Below are 27894 nucleotides of genomic sequence, written 5' to 3'. Positions count from 1 at the left end.
CCAATACTGAGGCTAGTTCATAATACTGAGTTATGTGACATTTACTTTCTTGACAACTGTCTGATATAGTAAAAAACAATTTTCTATTGTTTCCTTTTGCTCAGAACTCCAGCATACTTGAAAATGAGGAGGACAGTGAAAAGACTGGCTACTAAAACAAATGTGAAATAATCAAGATGAGACTCTCCTTTTCAGTACCAGCAAACACTCTTTGTTTGGGCAAAGATACTACTGACTCAGAGTGATAGGGAGTCAAGGCAGAGACCACAGCAGTGCCTCCCTTGAGATTAGGACAAAGTCCTTCCAGTCAAGCACACTCATCAGAAAACACCAACACCAAGAGGTCCTTCACTCTTACTGTGATTACCCGAGGCAAAGCCAGAAGGTCAGCAGCTTTACAGATTCACTTTCTGACCCCTCTTGAGCTTAGTATATTGGGTCAAAATGGACTACAGTTCACTTTAAATCTAGAGCTACTGATCTATAGCTTTACCTAGTTTCACCGATAAATCCACAGGATGAGCTCACCACTTATAAAGGCTAAGAATTATAGAATTCCTTTTGAAAATGCCCAGTTAATTTTAAAATGTAAAGCGGTCACCACATTGCTTCAAAAAAGGTTAAGAACCTACTGATTGTGGAACTGTACTCTTCAAGGCTGAAACTCACATATAACAGCATTCTTAGAAGAATCATTTAGGTACCTATCACCAAATCATAAGGTCTAGAAGGCAGGGAAGAAAACATGTGAGGAGACCATAGGCACAGCCACCACTGGGCGGGTACACCCAGAGAATTCCCGAACCAATCAAATAGCACAGGGCAGCGCACTTCAAATGGTCTATGCAGCCCTCTGGCCACAGAGGTGCTTGAAGGTCAGCTGCTGAGCGCTAAGGAGGGGAGCCAGCATGAGGCTCTGCATCTCTCAGCCCAATAGCAAACAAGAGGCAACTGGTATGTTGGGGTTCTGCAAAATATCTCATGTACAAAGAAATGGGGGACTACTGCTTAAAAGATGTCTGAAAACCAGCATCAAGGACCTCAGAGCAGGGAGACCAGAGTTCAAATCCTAAATTTGTTGAGTGGGGAACAGACACAATTCTGCCTGGCAAGGAATCAGTGCTCAGTAAGTGGGACCAATTGTTATTTATCAGAGAGCAGTAACACAAGGTATTAAAGGAGTGACCCTCAAAATAAATAGCCAAGAACCACATAACTATGATGTGACAGTGTATAACCTTTACTTGATCCGTTCATCCCTTGGCCAAATATAAAAAATACCCCTTATGAACCCACTTTATCCTTTAAGAACTAAAGATGTGGCACCCAGGAACCAAAAGTTTTTCAAAGATCAACCACAGAAGGAAGTGGGGAGGGAGGGAGGGAAGGAAGGAAAGAAGAAAGGAACCAATTTCTGCCTTGCAAACCAGAAATAGAGACACAGATGTAGAGAACAAATGTATGGACACCAAGGTGGGAAAGCGGGGTGGGTGGGTAGTGGTGGGATGAATTGGGAGATTGGGATTGACATATGTACACCCATATGTATAAAATAGATAATAAGAACCTGCTGTATAGCACAAGGAACTCTACTTCACTTCGCTGTACAGTAGAAACTAAAACAACATTGTAAAACAACTATACCCCAATAAAAAAAAAAAGAAGAAAGGAACCAAGAAGAGGGAAGAAGAAGAGGAAGAGGAAGAGAGAAAGAAAAACAGCTCCAAAATATTAAAGACAATTACAAAATAAAAATTAATGCATGCTTGTCACTACTAAAGAATAATATTCAAGAACTTCAGTATTCATAAGTATTTACATTTAAATAATTTGTGAGTTAGATTTTCTTCTCAAAAACCACCAAGAATGTACAATGACTGCAGAGAAATCACAACTAACTTCAAATGGGGTGACATACTCAAAACCAAAAATTTTTTTTTTATTTTCAACTGCTACAGCAATACACACACACAATGTGTGACATGAGCACAATAAATACATTTAATACATTATAACGAGAGCCTTTAACAATAAAAGGCCCTAGAGTCTTAAAACAGCTCCCCTTGTAGGCTTCCTCAAGTTGAGGCCATCTCCTCTGTGCCATTTCACACTGCAATGAAAAGTAATGGCAGAGGGACTTCCCTGGTAGAGCAGCGGTTAAGAATCCACCTGCCGGGCTTCCCTGGTGGCGCAGTGGTTGAGAGTCCGCCTGCCGATGCAGGGGACACGGGTTCGTGCCCCGGTCCGGGAAGATCCCACATGCCGCAGAGCAGCTGGGCCCGTGAGCCATGGCCGCTGAGCCTGCGCGTCCGGAGCCTGTGCTCCACAACGGGAGAGGCCACAACAGTGAGAGGCCCGCATACCGCAAAAAAAAAAAAAAGAATCCACCTGCCAACGCAGGGGACGTGGGTTCTATCCCTGGTCCAGGAAGATCCCACATGCCACAGAGCAACTAAGCCTCTGTGCCAAAACTACTGAACCGGTACTCTAGACCCCACGAGCCACAACTACTGAGCCCACACACCTAGTCCGTGCTCTGCAACAAGAAAAGCCACCGCAATGAGAAGCCCGTGCACCACCACAAAGAGTAGGCCCCACTGACTGCCACTAGAGAAAGCCTGCACACAGCAAGGAAGACCCAACGCAGCCAAAATAAATAAATAAATTTATTTTAAAAAAAGAAAAGTAATGCCAGAAGCCAAGGATCAGACTTAAGGGAGAAAAGAAGCAAGTCCAGATGCCCTCTGTGATCCTCTGCATTCTGGCTTTCCAGAAACCTGCAAAACTCCTGCAAAGCATCAGTATGAATCACTCGTTAAGGCTGTTACCACTACCAGGGCACCTCCAAGCTATAACACCTAGACTAATGGTAGATGCAACAATCACCAGATATTGGAAGGATGGAGGCTTACCTGCTTTATTTTGTTTCGGGAGTTGGTGATGCGCTCTGTGATGCTCTGGTACGTGCGAATGGCTGTCGTCAATTCTGTGTAGTGCTGCACGATCAATTCATCCAGGTCACGATCACACTTCTCATAGGCTTCTTCAAGACGCCCCTTCTCATTTTCTCTGTCTTCAACATCATCACTGGTAGACAGGGTCCTGGTAAAGACAGAATATATCAAGCTGAGGCAAACTTAAAACCCAAAAGTAGACGAAGGATGAGTTAGTCAATGAGAGCACATTCACCTCACTCACTAGGAAATGAAACAAGTTACTAAGAGAAAATATGAAACCGCCTGCACAGTAAAATCCAACAGCCCATCAAAATGGATTTATTGGTTGCCAATCCAAGGAGTCTTTCTCTTCACTTTTCCCCTTGGCATAATCAGGTAACAGGCAGCATGAGCTCTGCAAGAACCTGGGTAGGTCTTGATTTGTTGGAGTGAATTCAAGTACTTGCATTCCCCTTACCAGTGACAAGTCTGGCCAATGAGACCTAAGGACTTCTAGGAGTAGTTTTCTTTTTCTTTTTATAAAATGATATTTTATTTATTTATTTATTTTATTTATTTTTGGCTACTTTGGGTCTTTGTTGCAGCAAACAAGCTTTCTCTAGTTGCGGCAAGTGGGGGCTACTCTTCGTTGCAGAGCATGGGCTCTAGGCGTGCAGGCTCAGTAGTTGTGGCTCACGGGCTCAGTAGTTGTGGCTCACGGGCTCAGTAGTTGTGGCTCACGGGCTGTATCTAGAGCGCAGGCTCAGTAGTTGTGGCACACAGGCCCAGGTGCTCCACGGCATGTGGGATCTTCCCGGAGCAGGGCTCGAACCTGTGTTCCCTGCATTGGCAGGCGATTCTTAACCACTGTGCCACCAGGGAAGCCCCTAGGAGTAGTTTTCTTGCAAGAAGGTTAACAGGAAGCAGGTCCCTTTTCCCAACACCGGGTACTGTTATACAAAACTAAGATAATCATACATTAGCCATACTATAATCCTGGAAGGGGAAGCCAAGAGAAATGCCAAGCTACTGCCATTACATCATTGGGCCACTAAAGCAGCCAACCCACCGCTGCCTTACCCAGGAACTCCCTGTTAGGGGAGATAATAAATATCCATTGTTTAAGTCACTTTCGCTTGGTCTTCTTTTTTTTTTTTTTAACATCTTTATTGGAGTATAATTGCTTTACGGTCTTCTTTTATACATAGCCCAAAGCACTATAAAATTGCTTCTACACTGAGGAACCGCCTTCCAAATAGTTCATTCAAGTGACATGAATTTAGTACAGAGCCCCCCAGCGGCCTGGAAATAAGGTCACAGTCATTCTAAAACCCACTACAACAGACGGCAATATCAGCTATACTACAAGGCAGTTCCTGCATTTACTTCCAACAGCACTAACAAGATTGATACGAATCAACAATAAGCAGGGAATGAGATAGATACACTTATTAAAAATCTTTCAATAACTTAGTTTGATACATGAACCACAGATCTTGTTTCCTCTTTTATCCTTCTTGGATAATTTTTTTTTAATTTAGTGTTATAATCAGTAACAAAGAAACCCTTTTCTCTTATCTGTTGGCTGCAGTAATTTAGTTTCATTAAATTCCCTCAGATTTGTCAGCTATACATTCAGCATACTTTATTTCATTTATCTTTTTTAATTTAGGGAGGGGGTAGTTTAGGCTCTCAATGATGGATGCAATCAATTATAAGTCCATCATTAGAACTGCTTTCAGAGATGGTCTGTCAGCGAATCAGTCACATAACCCCTTCCAGATTTTTGCAAGCAAAACACTGTACAACAGTCTTCTCCAAAATGTCATTTAGAGTAAAAGATCTTAATTCATGAGTCACATAATATATAAAACTTATCTTCCAATTTAGAGGGCGATTCAGCAGGCCAGTCTCTGACTTCAATCTAACCTCAAAAAAGAAGTTTGCAAGTGTGTTAGAGATGCCAAGAGATGGGGCCCAGCATGAAATGGGGAGCAGGAGGGATAGAAATGGAAGGAAGGGAAAGGTGAAGCCTGTGAGGGCTACAGGATACGCTCCAGGCAACACACTGGGAACCCCAAGACTTGAAGGAAGGCCTTTACCATGCCAGATCCTGTGTCCTCCTCTGTCAACTGCTAAGCCTACACCAGACTACCTCCAAGCTTACTTTCAGGTAGAAAATACCACACAAGCATTTGACTAATAAAGTAAGTCAAAGTAGAGAACTTAGGGGGAATTTGGTTTCAAAGAGAGAGCTACCAATACTACTTGCAGTATTTGGCTACAGGGTGGCTAAGCATATCATCCTGTTGTTTCTGTGATATATAACTTTGCTCTTTAAATCTGAAACCTTCCAGGCTGTTAATCTAAAGTAAAGCACAGTCAGAAAATGCCTTCACTTTATCAAGTGTCCCAAAGGGAAGAGTTCCCAGATATTGAACTATCATTTCCCCTCTTTCACAGCCAATGGCCACAGACTTTTCAAAGCTACACTGGATCAGTCTGCCATCTTTATGACGCTGTGCATGATTTCCTCCCCACCACCGTTTGTGGGAGGAAACATGCCAAGCATTTCACATTGTTTACATTAACTAGTAGAATTACCATCAAGGAAGATGTCAGGCTGAGAGAGAGGACACCTTCTCGGGCATCAGTGGTCACTGTAACACATTACCATGGCATTAGAAATTACTTAGAAAACAGAAAGGGTTACTAAAATGAAGATGAGAAAGATGGGCCTGTAGGAGGTTTTAGCTCCTATTTTCATTTTCAGAGAAAATATTTATATAAGGAAATAGCCTGTGCCATGTTTGCCCCACATTTGAAATTTATCCTCTTGATGTAAACTGGGCTGAATGACATTTTGCCTTTAGTCAAATATACTTACATAGGAGAACTCTGAGAGGACAAAACCATTAAAGTTTTTTTTTTTAATTAGAGAAAAGGAAGGCAGCAATAATAGCCACTAATATCTAGAGGCTGCACATTTTATAGAAAGTATGTTTAATCCTCAGAACAGCCCACTGGAGTGGGTCCTGTGGTTATCCTCCCTCTCCCTTTTTTTTTATAAATTTATTTATTATTTATTTTTGGCCGTGTTGGGTTTTCGTTGCTGCACGCGGCTTTCTCTAGTTGTGGCGAGAGGGGGCTACTCTTTGTTGCAGTGTGCAGCTTCTCATTGCTGTGGCTTCTCTTGCTGCAGAGCATGGGCTCTAGGCACTCGGGCTTCAGTAGTTGTGGCATGCGGGCTCAGCAGTTGTGGCTCGAGGGCTCTAGAGCTCAGGCTCAGTAGTTGTGACGCACGGGCTTAGTTGCTCCGCGGCATATGGGATCTTCCCAGATCAGGGCTCGAACCCGTGTCCCCTGCATTGGCAGGCAGATTCTTAACCACTGCACCACCAGGGAAGTCCCCTCCCTCTCCCTTTTTATAGGAGAGGCATGAGATTTGACCTCCCACTTCACTCCTCCATACTGTCAAGAAATGCGAAGTCTGAGACTTTATCCTACTTAGAAGCTAACAAGTTAGCCTGCCACAGTTTCACGGATGCTGGGGGAAGTCACAAAACTCCCGGGTGGGTCAGAAGCTCAGGACTTTATTAGTCATAGCACAGCAAGTAACACGAGCATCAGCATATTTGTAGCAGGCCCCCTGCCCACAAGACCCATGGGCGTTGGAAGGATGGGCCCAAATGGAGGCCTACACATGCTGAGTTGCTGGAGAGGAGGCCTGAGCTTAAACATGCCTGCTTAAAGGCAGTAAACATGCCTGCCCTTTGCTCTGGAAAGGTTATCTCTATTTTCCAAACATGTCAAACATCCTTGACAGTCTAAAACAAAGGGCACCCGTACTTTGCTCACAAGAACTTCAGAAACACAACCTTCCCAAGGAGAATCGTCTCCCAACAAAAATGAAACCTAATTCATTGGGTTCCTCCAGGGACTGCATGGTGTCAAGTAATAGTAGACCATAAACGAAGATTCATTTCCAACCTGTTTTCTTTTCTGCAAAGTGAGACCAGAAATACAATGCCTCCCACAATAAATATCTGCACAATGAATGAATGATAGACCATAAAAGCAGACTGACTCTAGGGAGAAAGTTCCCACACATGCTACCAAAACGCAGCAAAACTCAGTGTAGGATTATCCTACTTTAAGCAAGTCTCTTGACCTGAACTGAGAGCAGGGTAGAAGAGAACGTCTGTCGTCTAGCTCACCCCGCCAGCCAGGTCAGGAACTTCTCCTCGGCCTTCTAAGCCTCTGTGCAAGGGAAACCTCACTGGCCCACAAAGCCATTCACTGCAATCTTGAACTGCTCTACTTGTTACAAGGTCTTTCATTAACATAAAGCAAAACCAGCCTCTTTGTAATTTCTACCCATTGATCCTAGTTCCACCCTTTTCAGCAACATAAAATAAGTCTATTCCCTCTTTCATAAAGTCTCTCTTTAAATGGTAAAGGACTCTCAATAGTTTTTTTCTCACCTTCAGCACCTCCAATTTCTTCATCTGTTTCTCCCACAACATGGCAGCCCACCAGCCTTGTTACTTTCTTCTGAAGTTCCCTTGAAAATGGGTAACACTCACATAGGACTTATTACATTAATCTAAGTGGTTTATATATAATAATTTATTCCAGACAACACCTGTGGAGTAGGTGCCAATGTCCCCCCTCTTCTTACAAATGAAGACTGAGTTGTGCGTTTGAAGCACAGAACTTTTAAGTAACAGAGCCAGGCCTCAGACCTGGAGAGTCTGGTTCTTAAAAGGTTCCCTATCCTGCCTCAAGATGTGGTACTCAGAACTGACACAACATACTTCTAATAGGGTGTGACCATCCAGACAGGAAGAGGTTTTATATCCCATAATATAGGCACTCTATTTCTAATCATGTAACCTAAAACTACACAGTATTCTTTTGTAAATGTTGAGTCCAAAAATGATCCAAGATCCCTTTGACAGACAATCTAGCTCTCACTCACCCTCTACTTGGGAGATTTTAAAACTAAATGCACAAATTTACGTGCATTCCTGTGTCCCACATTTTGGGAAAAGAAGGTCAAAAGTGAGGCACAGGATATAAGTTACTGAATGTCTATTATACACCAAACAATGCATTAGTTATTTTGTACACATAATTTAAGGTGACTCTCAAAATGGTCTGGTGAGATAGTATCACCACCTTTTTACAGATCAAGATTCAAAGGAAGAGTGAGGTAAAGTTGCACACAGCTAACATCAAAAATGAAATTAAAGCTGAGTATACTTGACGCCAAAACCCATGCCCTTTCCACTATACATGCTGTGAAACCGCCTTTCCCGCCTTCAGCTCCTGAGCTGCAGGACTGCAGCCTAATCAAGCTACAGCCCACATGTCAAGAGAGGAGTGAACAGCTAGAGATGTCAACAGAGCACCTGGCGGCTTCTTCAGTAGTAACAGTCTTGAATCTGGACAAGAAGGTTTAAAAAGCATGAGCTAAAAGAAGACATGGAGCAGAGGAGAAACTATTTGAAGTTGCCATCCCAAGATGCCTTCAAGTTACTGAACCATTCTTTAGAGCTTTCCATTCCTATCTCAAAATCATTATGCTTTACAAACTATTGCCAAGTTCATGGATGCACATAAAAGCGTAGATTCCAGTTAAGCTGGACACAGACGTCTCTGGATCACTAAGAATTTTTCACTAACACAGCTCTGGCATTTGCATGATGAATGACATCACTAACCATGACTAATTAATCCCAGGAAGGAATTTATTTACCCAGTGGACTAAAAGGACCACGGTACCCATGCTACGCTATTGTTAACAACACCTCGTAGGAACACATACGTTAAATGGTTCTAGTGAATTTACAACCACCAAGAAAGCCCTATAAACAAGCATAAAAACCCAGGGGAAATACCTGCAGGTCTAAAACGAAATTTGTCAGGTTCCTTTTTGATACCAGCTTCTGTATTTCAGTGCAGCCGGTCAAGTGTTTTGAAAGGAAAATAACTAGTCACTGATAACTGGCTCCTTCTATGGAACAATTTTGCTTTCACTTTGGACTTAATAGAGTAATGGAGTCCAGACAGGAGAAAGTACACAAAAGTCGATATTACTCTTTAAAAAAGACAAAAGCAAGATCATATAAAAGAAAAAGCACACCTATGAAAACAGGGTTAGTCACCCAAAGGTAACCTATCACTCAAGAGAAACAATAACCTCCAGTCAAAGGCAGAATACAATGAAAAAACAAATCTAGAATACTACCATTAGAAATACAGCAGAAGTGTCTTGCTTCTGACCAAATAATGTCAAACATGAGGCGTCTGCAACTTTCAAGCTCTTTGACCTTGGGCAAGTCACTTAACATGTCTGGGCCTGTTTCTTTCCTTGTCAAACAGACAAGGTAAGAGAACCTGCCTCACCAGGTTATCGTGAGGATTGGAGAAGTGTGTGAATGTGCTCTGTAAAATATAAGATGCCCTCAATGCGGGGCTGACACGTTATTAGGAACAAATCAATCATTTGTGAATCACAACATTGTTAGCCCAAGTCCCCTAAAGCCTCCCCCAGTGGAAAATTCCTGAGGATGTTTATGAACTGAGATCAGACCTTTTCTCTATATTCTTATGGTGCCTGGTACATTAAGAGCTTAGATAAAGCTAAATAATGAGCAGCAGCAAGATGCAGGACCTGAAGAGGTCATGGAGGGTAGTCACCTGCCTTAAGGAACAACTGCAACTAGACTATCTCACACAAATAAATGTCAGTTCAAAAATCTATAGGAGAGGACAAGCAATAGCTACATTGACCCTATTTAGTCCATTTAGTCATTGAACAAATAGTTATGACACACCTACAACTTAGCAGGCATAGCTGTAAGTGGCTAGAGACACAGCTGTGAATATAAACCAATCCCTCCCTCATGAAGCTCACACCCTGGTCTAGTGGGGGAAGCAGGCATACAACACACGGAGGCCGGGAGAGTGAGGGAGCAGCTATGGAAAAACGAAGGCGGGGTAGGGGGAAGGGAGACTCTTTTACACAAGAAGGCCAGGAATGGTTTCTCAGATCAAGATGCCATTTGAACAGAGCTTTCTAGAAAGCCGGAGGGAGCAGGAGGGGTGCGGCTGGCACTACCTGGGTAAACTGATCCCAGAGACAAGAGAAGACACACAGGCCCTGAGGTAGGACATGTTTGGCCTGTTCAAGGAAAAAGGAATGGTCAAGAAGTCAATGTGGCTTTAGAGAAGGGAGGACGGATGACAATGATAGGAGACGAGGTCAGAGAGGAAGCCGGGAGCCACATCAGGACAGCTTTGCGGGCTTCTACTCTGAAAGGGTTCTCTAAAGTCACCTGGGAGTTAGCACCAAAGAAAAGAATAACAGCTTTCAACCAACAGTTAATGGCGAATAATGAGTAACAATATTTACTTTCAAGTTTCATTTCAATTCTATCCCAGTTCTTTCCAAAAAAGATCTGAGATGGTTTGTATATGCAAGAATGTGGACAATACAAAAGAGAAAGAGGAAATAGTTGAAGACAAGCAGGACAACAATGCCATATAAATGTAAAACACAGGTACACAGGTCATACGGACAAACGTAGCATGTATGAAATGAGCCCCCAATTTAACTTTGGGGTTCCTAGTAGCCGATGCAAAAAGAGAACCCTAGCCAATTATATATAATTCCCATTCTCAAAAAGACAGATTCCAGTTGCTCTAAGCAAGCAAACTTTAAACTAATACTAAATTCTAAAAACAAAAAAAAAACTTTCACTTAAAACAAGAAGACATGGACTTCCCTGGTGGCACAGCAGTTAAGAATCCACCTGCCAATGCAGGGGACACAGGTTCAAGCCCTGGTCCGGGAAGATCCCACATGCCACGGAGCAACTAAGCCCGTGCACCACAACTACTGAGCCTACACTCTAGAGCCTGAGAGCCACAACTACTGAAGCCCTCATGCCACAACTACTGAGGCCTGTGTGCCTAGAGCCTGCACTCCACAACAAGAAGCCACCGCAGTGAGAAGCCCACACACCACAACGAAGAGTAGCCCCCACGTGCAGCAACTAGAGAAAGCCTGCGTGCAGCAACGAAGACCCAACACAGCCCAAAATAAAAAAAAAAAAATTTAAAATAAAAATAAAACAAGAAGACATGACACAATATAGTGACCAATGTCCTCAACAACTTTCTAAAAACAAAGTAATGAATTTTACACGGCCATTTCTTATAAGTCCCTTCAAGAACGTAACATTAAAACACAACTCGGACCTAAGAGATTTTCAAAGACTCTGAATATAGTCCAAAGTATTAAGCTTTCCAATGATTTTAATCTAAGAATAGAATTTAGGGAATTTAAAGGACTAAATGGAACAAATCATGTTTCATTAACTACCTCCTCTGAGCAAGCCTTTTGATAGTTCAAGCTGACCAGACAGAAATTCTCTGAAGAGCGTCCACAGTACAAGTATTCGGTATTGGAGGGCTAATAGAGGACTGTTAAACATTGTAAGACAGAAAAGCATGTAGTAAGACTGACAACAAGTGTGAAAAATTAGCCTGACCAGGGCTCTTGCCTGAGCCTCAAGATTGCCAGGCTGTCACTCTGGAAGCATTTTAGGGTATTTCAACAAGTAAGAGTGCCCAGAGTACCATATGTTATGGACTGAATTGTGACACACACACCACCTACCACCACAAAATTCATATGTTGAATCCCTAATCCCCAACGTGACTGTATTTGGAGGCAGGGCCTAGAAGAGAGGTAATAAAGATTAAGTGAGGGGCTTCCCTGGTGGCGCAGTGGTTGAGAGTCCGCCTGCCGATGCAGGGGACACGGATTCGTGCCCTGGTCCGGGAAGATCCCACGTGCTGCGGAGCGGCTGAGCCCGTGAGCCATGGCCGCTGAGCCTGAGCATCCGGAGCCTGTGCTCCGCAACGGGAGAGGCCACAACAGTGAGAGGCCCGTGTACCGCAAAAAAAAAAAAAAATTAAGTGAGGTCATACAGGCAGGGCGTTAATGCGATGGAACTGGTGTCCTTCTAAAAAGAGGAAGAGACACGAGAGCCCTCTCCCTCCCCACACACTCAGAGGAAGGGCCATCTGAGGACACACGAGAAGATGGCCATCTACCAGCCAAGAAGAGAGGCCTCACCAGACACCAACCCTGATGGTACAAGACCGTGATCTTAGACTTCTAGCCTCCAAAACTGTGAGAAAATTTGTTGTTTAAGTCACCCAGTCTATGGTATTTTGTTATGGCAGCCTGAGCAGACTAATACACCACCCTATAAAACACAGGAGGTGTTATTCTGGTTGGGTAAAATCTCAAGGCAGATGTTACCAGTAATCCCCCCCTTAACCTCAGCAACACAGATTCTTCCCCAAGAAGAGTTACCTGCCTGATAGAGTCTCAGATAACTAATTAACCTGCTATAAGAAATATTTAACATAATACACCTGAATTTTGGTGACACCTGCAGAATAATCAGCATTAAGTCAGGCTTTCTGAAAACAGTTAATATGCTTAATTGTCTTCTAAGGGCATTCCTTGTTAGCATCCAGTGACCTCTCCTCCAGGAATGATAAAGATTAAACAATTAATGGAAATCACTTCAAGCAACTCAGAGAAACTAATTACAAGTAAGGCTCCACATATCCAGAAATCACTTACCAGGAAGCTACAGCTCTATAGATCAAAATCTACAGTAAGAATCAAATCTCCTCAGTGATCCCCATTCTGGGAAGTACTCAAAGTGGGCCCCTTAGCAGATAAACTAGATGTCACTGAGCCCCTGCACTTTTTACTCATCAAGCACCTGAATCCCTCAATCAGTACCACCTTCTCTTTTTCGGACAATTCTTGTGAATTTTTTAAATTGCATAATGGAAAAAGCAGAAGGAGTCATCTTTACAACATATTCTAACATATTATCATAAGGCCCAAACTGAGTATTTTTAAACTCTCAACAAATATTCAAGGGTTAACTAGTTTCTGAACCTCACTCCAAGTAGGACGAAAATGAACAATTAACTTACTGATCTTTCTAGAACATAGTATTCCTTTTTGTTATTGATCCCAACACAAGAAAAAAAGAGTCTAGAGCTGACATGATTCTTGAAAACGTGAATTCTATTTTCTTTTCCAAACTGCTTTTAACTAGAAGATATTAGATTACACTATTAGATCCGCTTAGCCGTTATTTCAGTGTGAGTCAGATTTTCTTTCCTTCGAAAATATGTAACAGCCATCCTAAGAAATGCCTGACAGTAACAATATACCTATTATATCAGGAGGGACACTAAATACAGTTCTGAGTAGTGTGAAAGTACAAACTGAAAAGGAGGAAAAGAGTTTACTACGACTATGAACCCTAACCAAACAAGTTGAGAAGCGGTCTTCAAAGCCTATTAAATGAAGCAGACCCCTTTGTATAAGAAGAATAGTCTACAAAGGCTTCCAATGAACTATAAAAACTCGTAATTCTGAGTTTTGTAAAAAAAAAAAATTACACATTAAATATATGAGATGTGTATCACTATATAATCACATAAGATATGGCTTCACTCAAAGCATAACCAAATCTACATTACACTTTTAAATCAGATTTTATTATATTCAATTAGACATCGCAATTGCTTGTTTCTGAATTATGTCTTATTAGATCCCACAAAATACAAGATAATCCCATCCCAATTGATAGCGAATCCCATCCCAACTGATAGTGATTCATAATGACAAGTCCCTCTGAAAAAGTTTTCTGATGCATAAAAACAACATCCCCTAATTCACTACAAAGAGATTCACTTAATATCAAGTGACAGTAAACAATTTCTGCTTTAAAGTCAATTGAAAACTTCACTGGCATCTTCCTTCAGACAGTGCTTAGGGCCAATTACTATACCTGACACATGCAGTTTTTCTATATTTCAATTAACTCGGTTATATAAAACACTTGTGGGGACCCAAAGTATAAATCTTGTAGCCAACAGAGAAGGCCATTACCAAAATTAAGTAAAATCACCTCTACCAAAAGCATACAACAGTCTAGGGTTGACAAAGTCAACTTAAAATCTCCCCCACCCTTACCGAACCAAACCCTACCTCTCTTTCACTCCCATTTTAAGCCCCGTGTCCTTAAAGCACCGTTTTCAGTCATCTCATTTTTCACCTCCTGGGGAATGTTTGTTACTACAACGCATTACAGCATTCGATCATTTTAAACATGTATGCTATTCCCTAATAAGAAGTTTCTAGTGAGTTCCTCAGAAACAGTGTTTTATAAGATATTAATAGACATTATGTGGTAATAGGCTATTTTGGAAATTCTGGGTTACATAAATTGAAGGTTTCCTAACAACAGTCATTTTCAGGAGACTTTAATATGTTAATGTACAAGGTACCTCTGGGCGGGAGGTTGTCTGGGTAGGAGCGGGGTGGATAGAAGAGGAATATATTATGCAGCATTTCTGCAATTTATTAACCTACAGAACCTTGTCATTCCCACCACCTTCCCTCTCCCCAGCATATACATATATTATAAACATACATACACATGTGAAATTTTTATGGAAATTTTCAAACACAAAAATTAAGAGACTCATTGAATAAACCCAGCTTCAACAATTATCAACACATTCCCATCTTTTTTCATCTATACTCTCACTGACTCCAATCTTCTTATTTTGCAGCAAATCCCAGAAGTGATATCATTTTTACTGGTATGTATTTCAGTATTTATCTGTTAAGAAGAGTACTTTTTTTTTTTTTTTTTTTTAATGCGGTACGCGGGCCTCTCACAGTTGTGGCCTCTCCCATTGCAGAGCACAGGCTCCGGACGCGCAGGCTCAGCAGCCATGGCTAACGGGCCCAGCCACTCGGCGGCATGTAGAATCTTCCCGGACCAGGGCACGAACCCGTGTCCGCTGCATCGGCAGGCGGACTCAACCACTGCGCCACCAGGGAAGCCCAAGAAGAGTACTTTTTAAAAAGAAAAATGGCCATACCATTATCTCAGCTAAAAACAAGCTAACAATGCTACTTGGTTTCTTGTATTTTCCCAAATTATGTCCTAAGGGCTACTCAAACTAACATTTATTAGACTCACCTGAGACTCTTGTTAAAACAGCAGATTCAGGTTAGGTGGTTCAGGTGGCGCCTAAGAGTCCGCATTTCTAACAAGCTCTCAACTGACATTTTGAGTACAAAATAATGTCTCCCGTAATATTCAGCACAAAAAGGCACCAAGTTTCCAACAGAAAAACACCTGAATTACGTGCCACGGTATTTTTTGCAAAGGCTTTATAAAAACTTTTAAAAGAATAAATGAAAGTCAGAAAAGTTTCTAAGGATCTTGAAATACTTATTTTTCTTACAATGTCAAATGATACACGAGAATTTTCCCTTATAACTTCCTGTTAAATGGTGAGTCTCAGTGTTTTTCAAGGTGAAAACCACAAAGGACTGGCTACCATAAAGACCAAGGTCATAACTCATTTCATAGCTTGAAAGCAGTTAACAAAAACGTATGGAGCAGCAGAGTATAAGACAATAGGGTAGGGCTTCCCTGGTGGCGCAGTGGTTAAGAATCCGCCTGCCCCTCCCCCAAAAAAAAAAAAGAATCCGCCTGCCAATGCAGGAGACAGGGGTTTGAGCCCTGGTCCGGGAAGATCCCACATGCCGCAGAGCAACTAAGCCCGTGCACCACAACTACTGAGCCTGTGCCCTAGAGCCTTGGAGCCACAGCTACTGAAGCCCGCGCGCCTACAGCCCGTGCTCCGCAACAACAGAAGCCACCGCAATGAGAAGCCCGTGCACAGCAACGAAGACCCAACGCAGCCATAAATAAATAAATAAAGACAATAGGTGGCTTCCCTGGTGGCGCAGTGGTTGAGAGTCAGTCTGCCAATGCAGGGGACACGCGTTCGTGCCCCGGTCCGGGAGGATCCCACATGCCGCGTAGCGGCTGGGCCCGTGAGCCGTGGCCGCTGGTCCTGCGCGTCCGGAGCCTGTGCTCCGCAACGGGAGAGGCCAAGGCAGTGAGAGGCCCGCGTACCGCAAAAAACAAACAAACAAACAAAAAAAGACAATAGGGAAGCAGAGCTCACCACTGCAAACTGCAAAAGGCCAGCACAGGTTGCAAGCGTCCCAATGCAAACAAAAACAAAACCACCACCAACAGAAAGAGTCTAAGTACTATGTCACCCAAAGAAAACCCATTTACCAGCCACACTAGACCTCAATAAACAATACCATCACAGGCATTAAAAAGAACTACATTTTTTAAAATAAGTACATAAACAGATGCAAACTAGTTCCTAGGCATTTCTAAGAGTTCTGGAGGAAAAGTTCCTGAAAAAGTACTATACGAAATGAACTGTTTCATTAAATACTCTGTAAAATACTGCAGAATCAGCAAGACCATCAGCGCTGAGATACCTAGCTCACCTTCGTGCCACAACTTCATTTAGCACATCTGGTTACCTTATTCTTCCTCTCTGAGCATAGGCAACCCAAAATTTGACCCATGACGATTAATATCCTGAGATATTTTTTAAAATATGAAGCACTGATAGACTTCTACTGCTGGAACGGATTAAATAACAGGAAATAGATTTACCCTCCCATCTGAAACAACAAACAGAACGGGTTTCAAAACCTTGGACATGAAAGCTGTTCGAATTTGCAGAGCAGAGTCCCGGAGAGGAGAGAGCTACCCAAAGCACCCTGGCAAGGAGTGGAGGAGCTCCCTGGAGTCTTCCCCTGAGCATGCGTGGTAGAAAACTACTCAAGGCCACAAAAAGAACCACCTGAAAGCACTGCGAGAACAATTATCTGAAATCACACACAGCCAGAGTGAAAAATCTCATCACTCACAGAGCACTGGGTGGAGTACTCAGAAGGATTTGCCATAGTACTGAGACAAAATGGCCCTAAACTAATGTTGCTCTGCTCCCAATTAGCAAAATTTAAAACAGGACCTTAAAGGGCCACACTGTTTCCAAGTAACAGCCACATCCCAGAACAATGCTCAAGAATATTTATAGGAAAACAAAGATATCCAATATCAGTACCCAACAAGGTAAAATTCACAAAATCTAGCATCCAAAAAGTGGCAAGGCACACGGGGGCGGGGGGGCGGGGGAGGGGGAATTAATCAACCAAAACTAACCCCAAAATGACAACAGATGATAAAATTAGCAAAGAACATTTAAACAGTTATAACACCTGTATTCCATGTTCAAGAAGCTATAGGAAAGACTGAAGATATTTTTTTAAATACCCAAATCAAACTTCTTAGAGAGCAAAACCACAATCTAATAAAAATTACATTACATGGAATTAACAGCAGATTAGGAATTGCAGAAAAGATTAGTGAACTTTAACACACAGCAACAGAAACTATACCAAAAAATAAAAACTCACCAAGAAAAAAAAACCAAAAAAATAAAAGGGGGCGGGGGGAGAACATCAGCGTTCAGTGAGCTGTGGGACAACTTGAAGTGTCTTAAACTACTTAAAGGTAAATCTGACAAACAATACGTGGACTTACACATTGAAATCTACAAAAAAATTGCTAAGAGGAGTTAAGTGGAGAGAGATACCCTGTTCATGGATCAGAAAACTCATATTGTTAAGACGTCAATTATCCCATATTAATCAGGACATTCCATGCAATCCCAACCAACATCCCAGCGGGTTTTATTCTAGAAATTGATTAGCTAATTCTAAAATTGATATGGAAATGCAAAGGACCTAGAATGGCCAAAAAAACTTTGAAAAAGTAGAACAGAGTTGGAAAGCTTACACTATCTGTCTCCAAGACTTATAAAAGCAGTAATCAAGACTGTGTAGAACTGTCATTAAGATAAACAGATGAATGGAACACACTAGAGAGTCAAGAAACATTGACAGCTCCACACTGGCCACCTGATTTTTGACAGAGGTGCCAAAGAAATTCAGTGAAAAAAGTATTTTAAACAAATGGTGTTGGAACCACAGGATATCCTTACAAAAAAACTGAACTGGAAAAAAACTGACAGGGATGCTGGAAGTGTTCTCTATCTTGACACGAGTACTGGTTACACAGGCAAAAATTCATTAAGCCATATACTTAATATGTGTGCACTTTACTATATGTATGTATACCTTAAAAACGGAGACATTAAGTTATCGTGTTAAGTTTAGCACACAGAGTAAGATCCCATATTTATCTTTTAAAATATTTCTATCTATCCATCCAACATCTCATACAGAGAGAGAGACACACACAGAGAGATCTAAAATTAGGCTCACCTAATATCAATGATGGTAACTTATGGAGGATAAAGTTTGGAAAAATATTTTTTACTTACATCTTCACATTTTTCTGCATTTCCATTGTTTGAATACTTTATAATGAGTATGTACTATTTTTATAATAATGCAATGATTTTTAAAAGCTGAAAGCAAAGTTATTAACGATGGTTAATTCTGGGTGAATATGAGTAACTTATATTTCCTTCTCTGTAATTTTCTACCACTTTAAAAATATTCGAAGATATTTATATTCTTTTGTTATGCTAAAAAAAGTGTTAACTTTGTTATAATTACAACCGTTAAGCCCTGTAGGTACCTGGGCAGGATCCACACAAAAACCTTAAAAACAAAAACAGTATTTTGGGAAACAGGATTTTTGGACAATGCTTCTCTTTGATGACTTTTTTTTAACAAGTCTATGTGATACGATTTTTATAAAGGAAAATGGGAAAAGTTACAATGACAAGTGTGCATAGAAAGAGAAAAAGCATAGAATGTTGGTGAAGATCTCACATATATCCAACAATGGAGAAAAGATAATCTTTTCAACAAATGGTGTGAGAATAACTGGACAGTCACCAAAATAAAAATCAATCTAGACAGAGATCCTACAGCCTTCACAAAAATTAATTCAAAATGAGTATGAGACCTAAATATCAAACACCTAGAAGTTAGCATAGGAGAAAATTGAGATGACCTTGGGTACAGCAATGACTTTTTAGCTACACACCATTCGTGAAAGAAACAAGTGATAGGCTGGATTTTACTAAGATTAAAAACTTCTGCTCTGGACAAGACGAATTCTCTGCCTAGAGAATAAGAAGAAAAGCCACAGACCAGGAAAAAATATTTTCAAATCACATATATCCACATACATGCAACAACACTGTCTAAATGACAGTGGGGTAAACACTTCCCTCTTAATCATGCAGTAGAGGAGAGTTAACAGAGACAATCATCAAAAATACTCGGTTTCTGGCAAGAGCACAGGAAAACAGGTACTCTAATACACCACTTGTGGGGATGTCAATTACCGTCTTTCTGGAGGACATTTTGGCTCTGTCAAAACACAAAATGCACATATACTCTAAATCAGCTATTCTCTTGCCACTGCCATGGACTTACACCATGGATATACTGCCCAATGTACAAGAATGCTCATTGCAACATATTTTTAACAGAACAAAAAATAAAACCAAAAGTATGTGTTAAAAAGTGGGGGGGTATGGGCCACCAATTAAATAGACTATGGTGTATCCATGTGACAGAATACTACCTAGACACTAAAAACAATGAATAAGATCAACGTGTGCTGCTAGAAAAGATCTCCAAGATAAAGAAAAACAAATGAACAAAGGTGCAAAAGTGCACATAGTATGATCGCATTTGTTTAAAGCACATAGAATATATAATTTTTATGAATATTCCTTAAGTGCATATAAACTCATAAACAATATTAGATATTAATACATTAAAGAATATATATTATTTTGTTTAAAGATTATACATTCACACATACTTAAATACAGTCTTATATTTCCCTCAGGACACTTAAAAGGGGTATGTTTCAGGAGGGAGACGAACAGGGGGGAAAGTCTACTTTTTATTTTGTACCTCTTGAAATATCTGACTTTTCTAAATATGTAACTAATTTTTAAAAATTATGCATATAATTTTAGAAAATCACATATATAATTCTTTAATGGCAACGAGGGTTATCTAGGCAAAGAGACCATGGTCCCTTCGGTTTGTTTGTTTATAGTCTTTTTATCTTTAATAAATGTTTTACATTTTATGTCTGTTCATATTTTACATGTTTCTTATACACGCATAAGCATAGATATATTTAAATCTAGCTTCTTTAGCTGAGTCTCAAATTATCAAAGAATTACCATCTTAAGTCAGCTATACAAGGTTTCTTAGTTACAAAGAGAACATTCTGTCAACTGGCATCAAACATTCTAGTCAACATAGCAAGGATATTTCTGACGGAAAATTATATCCTGGTTGCTATCTGGCAAACTTACTCAAAGCAACTTTCTAACCAGAGAAGCTGGGGCTCCTGGAAAGGAGGAAATGAACATTTGGGTGCCTTCTCTGTGCCAAACTGTGAGGCACTTTTACATACTCTTATTTAATTTTTTGAAAACCCAGAGCACATTGTATGATTATCCCATTTTACAAATGACAAACTAAGACACAGGGGTTTTTAAGTAATGAGTCCAAGGTCACTTTACATGGATAATACAGTAAGGCTCTACTACCTATACCGAACCTCCCACTGAAGACTCTGACAACATTTATCTATAAGAAATGGCTTGGAAAAAACCTGATCGTTATCACCCCAAATTAAAACTATATACCTCAAAGCCTTTAAGAAATTTCAATGCTAAAAATTACACGAGGTTAGAAACTTAGACATGGGTTCCCAAGGTATCAATTCTGTGCGTTTAGCCAGAAAAATGGGAATTCTTTTGCCCCTTACATCCATATATGCTTCCAGATGCCCCAGGGCTTCCAGAAAGTTTATACATGTTTAGTTTCCAGATATACCAACAGTAATTTTCAAACAGTACTGCATCACTAGAGTCAAGACTCCCCAGGGTACAAAGAGAGCTGGAAATCCTAAAAACCATTATGAGACAGGCTCAGATGGAGAGGAGTTAGTGCTCCTCTCCATCAACACTAGTCCCCTCACGACTCCGAGGACTCCGAGGACTCTGCTCTGAACAGTGACCACACTCCCTTCCTGCCACAGTCTGTGGCGTGGACCTCAAAGCTGTTTGTTCAAAGTTCTGATCAAAACGTGGACTCCTTCATCAAAGTGTACTTTGAATTAAATACAGGGCTGACCAAAATACTCTGAGGAGGAAGGGGATTTAACAGGTGTCTACCATAAAGGATTTACCAAGTTTTTGAAACTCCAACTTCTGTGAAGACATAAAAGTTGATGACCATGTGATCCTTTAACTGCCTTCAAACCTCCTTGACATCTGTGAGCAGAGTCTGTCCACAAAAGCTCCGCTCCGAGGTTTCAATGAGGTCTCCTCAAGTCACAGCCCAAGTCTGTCTTCCAAATTAAACCAGCTATTAAAGGCCAACTCATAAAGAGAAGAGAGTCACATGTAATTGGGAAGTAAATCACCTAACAGTAAGTGGTAGACACATTTCCCAATTAAAAACCTGACAAGACCTCACAAAAATAAAATAACATCTCCAAAATGCCATCTTGCTTGTTTCCTATTTAGAAGGGCTGCCTGCCCCAACTTCACACCAAACAAAAGGTTGGGGTGGGGGGTGAATCAACAGAAAAGTAGGAAAATGCTGTGTGGGTACCTTGTGTGTCCAAATAGTACATCAGCAGGTAATTAGGACTCCGTCCACCCAATTAGTTCCATTTTAAAGGGCCAGGGGCAAAACTTAAAACCAAAAGCTGTGGTTAGCAGCAGCCTCCAAAAGACACAGTCCCAAACACCATGCATCCCCTCATCAAAGCACGGCATCACAACAGAACCTCTTCTGCAAAACCCCATAGTCCACCCTTTGAAACAGCTGACCCTCCTGAAATATTTTTATTCAGTATTTTATAAATGGTTAAGAATTTCATTTATGAGTCTCGAGGCACTTAAATAACCCATCCACCAAATGTAACACTTCCATTACAATTACACTATACTTCTTTAAATCATTTTGACTTTTAAATGCTTTAAAGTGGACTATCCCTCTAACAAATTAATCATTTAACTATTTGGTACCATGGCTGCAAATAGTGATGAGATTTGGTTATTCCCCATATATACTCCTACCCTGTCCTCAGGTCAAACCCTTATCCACCTAGTGTCTTTTTTCCATTTAAAAGATGCTTGTAACAATAAATGCTGTTTATTGCTAATAGGATGAATATGAAAATATAGTGTTATGCTAATACATAATGTAGTACAGAAATGACACCTGTTACGTATCAGAACGGAATTGAAGGAGAATTTTTAACATTCACTATTCAAAAAGGAAAAACAACTGCTCGTTGACACAAAAAGATAAAGCTAAACTATTCAAACTTTTCAAAGGACAGTGGACTCTATCACTAACAAGTAATTTATTTTGTGACAAAATGACAGGTCCAAGGAAACACGGAAGAGAACTGGCACGTACCAGATACATCTTCAGGGATGCTCAGATTTTATAAACATGAGCCTAAAATGGTTTTCCTTTTTGAGGCTTGTTGCCAAAGCAACCAGGAAAGCTACAGTCTTTGAGAGAGAATTTGAAGTAGAGGTTAAGGATAAGAGGAGGTAATCATGAATACAATGTTGCAAGACGGGTAACACAAAGAATACAAATTGAACAGACAGACAAAGCAGCAACTTCAGAGTCAGAACAATTTACTAACAAGAGATATGCATCCTCCGTTCTTTTTATTTTCATTTTATTGAAATGGGTTTGAAAGGGTTCTCCACCCTTATAATTTATTTCACTTAAAGAAAAAAACCTCTAAAAGGTCGACCACTCCTGCTCCCACCATATATAGTCTGGGAAAATGATATGCATAGAGGATAACGTGAAATTTGTTTTGTTTTGTTTTTTAAAGACTAGATCGGGATAGGAAGGCAGAACAAAAATCAAACACGGATGTGTGCTTTCAAACCCACAGCCCTTCTACCAGCTCACTACAGGCTCTTGTATTTGAGGCTGTGGCCATTCACAGGTGGTTGGAGGTGTCCAACGTGTGAGAACACAGTCTGCAACTCGTGACAGGAGTCTCCGGACTTCAGGGCCTGACACCCAGAAGCCCAGGGAACAAGATGCCTTCCACAATGAGCGGTGCTGAAAGCAATCGATCAGTAAATGTATGAATAAGTGAACACACCTGGCTTTCTCCACCAAGTCCCAAACAGTGTGCTTTTAGGGCCCCGGGACCCTAATGCGAAGCTCTGGCCCTAAATTAGGAAAACACTGCGAGGCCGGGCTCCTCCCTCTAGCCCAACCCCAGAGAAAAAGGCAGAACTGTGGGGGCCCTTGGGAGGGGCTGAGGGGAGGCAAGGAGGGAAGGGAGGGGTCAGCAGGGTAGAACCCAGCTAACCCTTCTCCCTTCCAAAGCGGAGGTCGAACCGCTGCCCCCGTCCCCTGACCCTGCCTCCCTCACCTGATCACAGAGATGAGCAGCCCCGAGGGGTCTTTGCTTTTGCTGACTGTGCTTCTGTATTTCCCACCAGCTCCTTCTGCCGCCATCTTGGTACAAGGTGGAGAGCGGCTGAGCCAGAAGGAACAGAGGGTAAACTCTGTAATTGACCTCTGGAGAGTGCACCAATGGGAGAAGAGAAGTCCAGAGTCACGGAACTGGATAATCCAATCGGTAAAGGAAGGAGGCGGGACTGAAGCAGCAAGTTTCGAGGGCCGACGCGCGCTCTAAGCATTCTGGGTACTGTAGTTTTCTTCCACGTTTCCTGGGCGCGCAGAAAAACTGATCTAGTTGCGACTTGATGAAATCTCCTAATGTCTTCATTTGTATTTATTCTGATCGTGGGTTTTTTCCCAGTTTCCTTGTTTTTAGAATTTTATTACTTTTTAAATCAAATTTATCTGACATTGCCAAAGTGCGTATGTGGGGTGTGTATTTAAGTAGGGTCGGTGCTTGATGTCTATATACAAAGTTTTTACTTTAAACACAGGTGGTTAAGAAAAATCCAATAAAATGCGAAAATGAATAGACACAGAAATGCTTTTCTTTAGTATTCTCTAAAACTAAATGTTTATACATTCGTTTAATGCGTGAGTTCGATTATTTTGACATTTCCAGGTAATCCTAAAAAACATGCAAGCAGGAACACACAAATGGATATTGATAAAGAAAAGACAGAAAAACCGAAAAGCAACACTGACCAGATTGCAGATTCCTTTTCTTCCCAAGCTAAATAAAATATAGTTGGTAATGATGCACAGTTGTGCTTTATTAATATTTTTACTGTTAAGTTTTCATATGTCCTGCATTCAACTCTACTGGCTTAGTCACTAATTCAGCAGATGAACTAAAACAACGATCAGAGTAAGAATAGAAAGTGCATAAATCGAGGAACAAGAAGAAAAATAAATATTGAAAAGGAGGGAAGGCAGTGAGTGATCTCCTTAGTAGAGGTAGAGATTAAAGAACTTCAGAGACGGATAGAAAGCAAACTCAGAGGTCCTGGAGTTACGAAATAGCAAGCACAGAGAATGTCCACTGCTTTGATTAGGCAGATATAAGCTGGTAGAGGTTCACAGTGATTTTTTTAAAATAAGTTGGAAATATATTTTTTTTTTCTTTTAGTGTTCCTTGCCTTTGGCCCAATAATTCCAGTTCTAGGGACTTTGATCCTAAAGAAACAGAGATACAGAAAAAATACTGAAAATTTTAAAACAGAAGTATTAAATAAATTATGGAATGTCCACAAGAGGATAGATATATTATAACATATAGCCATTGGAAATCACAATTTTAGTGAGTTTTAATGAAGAGAAGATGTTCATGATGTAAGTGCAAAAAGCAGGCTATAAAATTAAAGAACTTATATATATATATATATATATATAGAGAGAGAGAGAGAGAGAGAGAGAGAGGTAATTGGGCCTACTGGCTAAGGATGCAGGCAGTAGGGAAAAAAACACATGATCACCTCAGTTGATACAGTAAAAGCTTTTGACAGGATCCAACAACCTTTTCATGATGAAACACTCAGAAAACTAGAAATACAAGGGAATTTATTCAATGTGATAAAGGATGTTTATTAAAAACCCACAGCTAATACTCAATGGTGAAAAACTGAAAGCTTTCCAGCTATGATCAGGTACAAGACAATGATGTCCATTTTGCCACTTGTACTCAACAAAGATCTGGAAATTCCAGCCAGAACAATTAGGCAAAAAAAAAAAAAAAAAAAGAATGAAAGGCATTCAAGTTAGAAAGGAAGAAGTAAAACCATCTCTATTTGTAGACAACATGGTTGTACATATGGAAATCCTAAAGAAATTTTTAAAAACTATTAGAGCTAATAAATGAATTCAGCAAGGTTGCAGGACACAATAGCAAGGCAAAAATATCAATAGTGCTTTTAGACACTAGCAATAAACAATCCAAACAGGAAATTAACAAAACAATTCCATTTACAATAGCATCAAAAAGGATAAAATACTTAGGAATAAGTTTAACCAAGGAGGTGAAAGACTTATACACTGAAAACTACAAAACTTTGCTGAAAGAAATTAAAGAAGGCCTACGTAAATGGAAAGACATCCTGTGTTCATGGACTGGAAGACTTAATATCATTAAGATGTCAATACTCCCTAAAGCTATCTACAGATGCAATGCAATCCTTACGAAAATTTCAACGGTCTTTTTGCAGAATTAGAAAAACTGGTCCTAAAATTTATATGGTATTGCAAGGAATCCCACATAGCCAAAACAATCTTGAAAAAAATAGCAAGTTTGGAGGACACAGACTTCTTGACTTCAGAACTTACCAAAAAGCTACAGTAATCAAAAGTGTGGTACTTGCAAAAACATAAGCACATAGATAAATGGAATACAATTATAAGTCCAGAAATAAACCCATACATCTATAATCAACTGACTTTCTACAAGGGTGCCAATATTATTCAATGGGAGAATAATAGTCCCTCCAACAAATGATGCTAGAAAAGCTGGATATCCACTTGCAAAAGAATGAAGTTGGACACTGTCTTAGTCCATCCACAGATTGGGTAGCTTATAAACAACAGAAATTTATTTCTCACAGTTCTGAATCTTAGGAAGTCCCAGATCAAGGTGTCATCATGGTTGTTTCATGGGGAACGCCCTCTTCCTAGTGCTTAGCCAGCACCTTCTCGTTGGGCCCTCACATGGTGGAAGAGGCTAGGGATCTCTGTGAGGTGTCGTTTATGAGAACACTAATCCCTAATCACCTCCAACAGCCCCCACCTTCTAATACCACCACCTCTGAGGGTTAGGAGTCAACATATGAATTTTGGGAGTGGGGAGGATACCACCTATTCAGACCTTGAACCACACATAAAATTTAACTCAAAATGCATCAAAGACCTAAATGTAAGAGATAAAACTCCTAGAAGAAAACATAGGGGGTAAATCCTTATGACCTTAGATTTGGCGGTGGATTCTTATGTATGACACCAAAAGCAACAGCAACAAAGGGAAAAATAGATAAGCTGGAATTCATCAAAATTTAAAACTTTTGTGCATCAAAGAACACCATGAAGAAATTTTAAAAAGACAACCCACAGAATGTGAGAAAATATGTGCAAATCATATATGTGATAAGGGTCTTATATCCAACATATGGAAAGGATTCTTACAACTCAAAAGCAAAAGACAAAAGCTCCAATTAAAAACTGGGCAACAGATGTGAACAGACATTTCTCCAAAGAAGATATATCAATACAAATGGCCAACAAACACATGAAAAGATGCTTAACAACAGGGAAATGCAAATCAAAATCACAGTGAGATAGCACTTTACACCTACTAGTTTGGCTTTAATTTTTAAAAATGGGGGAAAAAATGTTGATTAAAAAAACCTTCAAACTTTGTTGGTGGGAATGTAATGATACATCAGCTGTGGAAAACAGTTTGGTGGTTCCTCAAAAAGTTAAACATAAAATTACCATATGACCCAGCAATTCCACTCATAGGTATATATCAAAAAGAATTGAAAACAGGTGCTCAAAAAAATACTTGTACAAAAACATTCATAGCAACATTGTTCATAATAGTAAAAAGGCAGAAACAACTCAAATGTCCATCAATAGATGAATGTGGTATAATATGTGGTATGTGACTAAGGTATAAACAAAATGTGACATATCCATCCAATGGAATATTATTCATCTATAAATGGGAATGAAATACTGATGCATGCTACATCATTAAGGAAACTTGAAAACATTGTACTAAATGAAAGAAGCCAGACACAAAGGGCCACGCAGCATATGATTCTGTTTACACGAAATATCTGGACTAGGTGAATTCATACAGACAGAAAGTAGATGAGTGAGTCCCAGGGTTTGGGGTGAGGTGCGGATGGAGAATGGCTGCTTTGTAGACACAGGGTTCCTTTGGAGATGATGAAAATGTTCTGGAACTTAATCATGGTGATGGTTGTACAATTTTGTGAATATTAAAGGCCACTGAATGATACGCTTAAAAATGGTTAAAATGATCATTCCTATGTTATGTGTATTTTACCACAATAAGAAAATAAAGAATGTAGGTTATGCGGTAGACTGGCCAGATTCAATCCCAGCTCTCCACTTGCTTGCTAGGTTACCTTAGGCAAGTTTCGTCATCTTCCCGCGCCTCAGCTTCCTTATCTGTAAAGCAGATGAGGATACTACTTCCCTTAGAGTGTTATAGTGAGACTGTGTGAGGTATACATGACCAGCACTTTGTAAATATCAGCTGTCGTTACTAAAGTATGGTACTAATTTTGTTTAAAATACATCTCTGGGTATTATGAAGTTGTTTTGAGGAGCAAGCAAAAGATAATTTTTCGTTGTTTTTTTTTTTTAAACACTTCACTGTGTTTTCCAAATTTTCTCTGAATAGGTGTTACTTTTATAAACAGAAATTTTTAAAAAGAACTTTGTTTTTAAAAAGCAAGAATTGGATAAGCATCA

At 40.3% G+C, this 27894-nt stretch overlaps 1 protein-coding gene across 4 annotated transcripts in view; it reads right to left on the bottom strand.

Moving 5' to 3' along the window:
- EXOC4 (exocyst complex component 4) overlaps positions 1 to 27894 on the bottom strand; it is an 831307-nt gene that overhangs the window by 799048 nt on the left and 4365 nt on the right. The window contains exons 1-2 of one of the 4 annotated variants that reach the window (XM_079931120.1): positions 23375 to 23496; positions 2913 to 3102 (exon numbers count right to left, since the gene is read on the bottom strand). In XM_079931120.1, coding sequence (XP_079787246.1) covers positions 2913 to 3102; positions 23375 to 23460 — 276 coding nt within the window. In that variant the 5' untranslated portion in view covers positions 23461 to 23496. Of the gene's footprint in view, positions 1 to 2912; positions 3103 to 7420; positions 7668 to 16552; positions 16695 to 23374; positions 23497 to 27894 lie in introns of those variants that run through there. The other 3 variants (XM_079931121.1, XM_079931123.1, XM_079931122.1) reach the window with 3 other exon arrangements.

The sequence above is a fragment of the Stenella coeruleoalba genome, assembly GCF_951394435.1.
Source record: "Stenella coeruleoalba genome assembly, chromosome: 9".
Classification (NCBI taxonomy): Eukaryota; Metazoa; Chordata; class Mammalia; order Artiodactyla; family Delphinidae; genus Stenella; species Stenella coeruleoalba.
The sequence above is the reverse complement of the archived record's forward strand: the minus strand, read 5'-3'. Positions and strand labels throughout refer to the sequence as shown.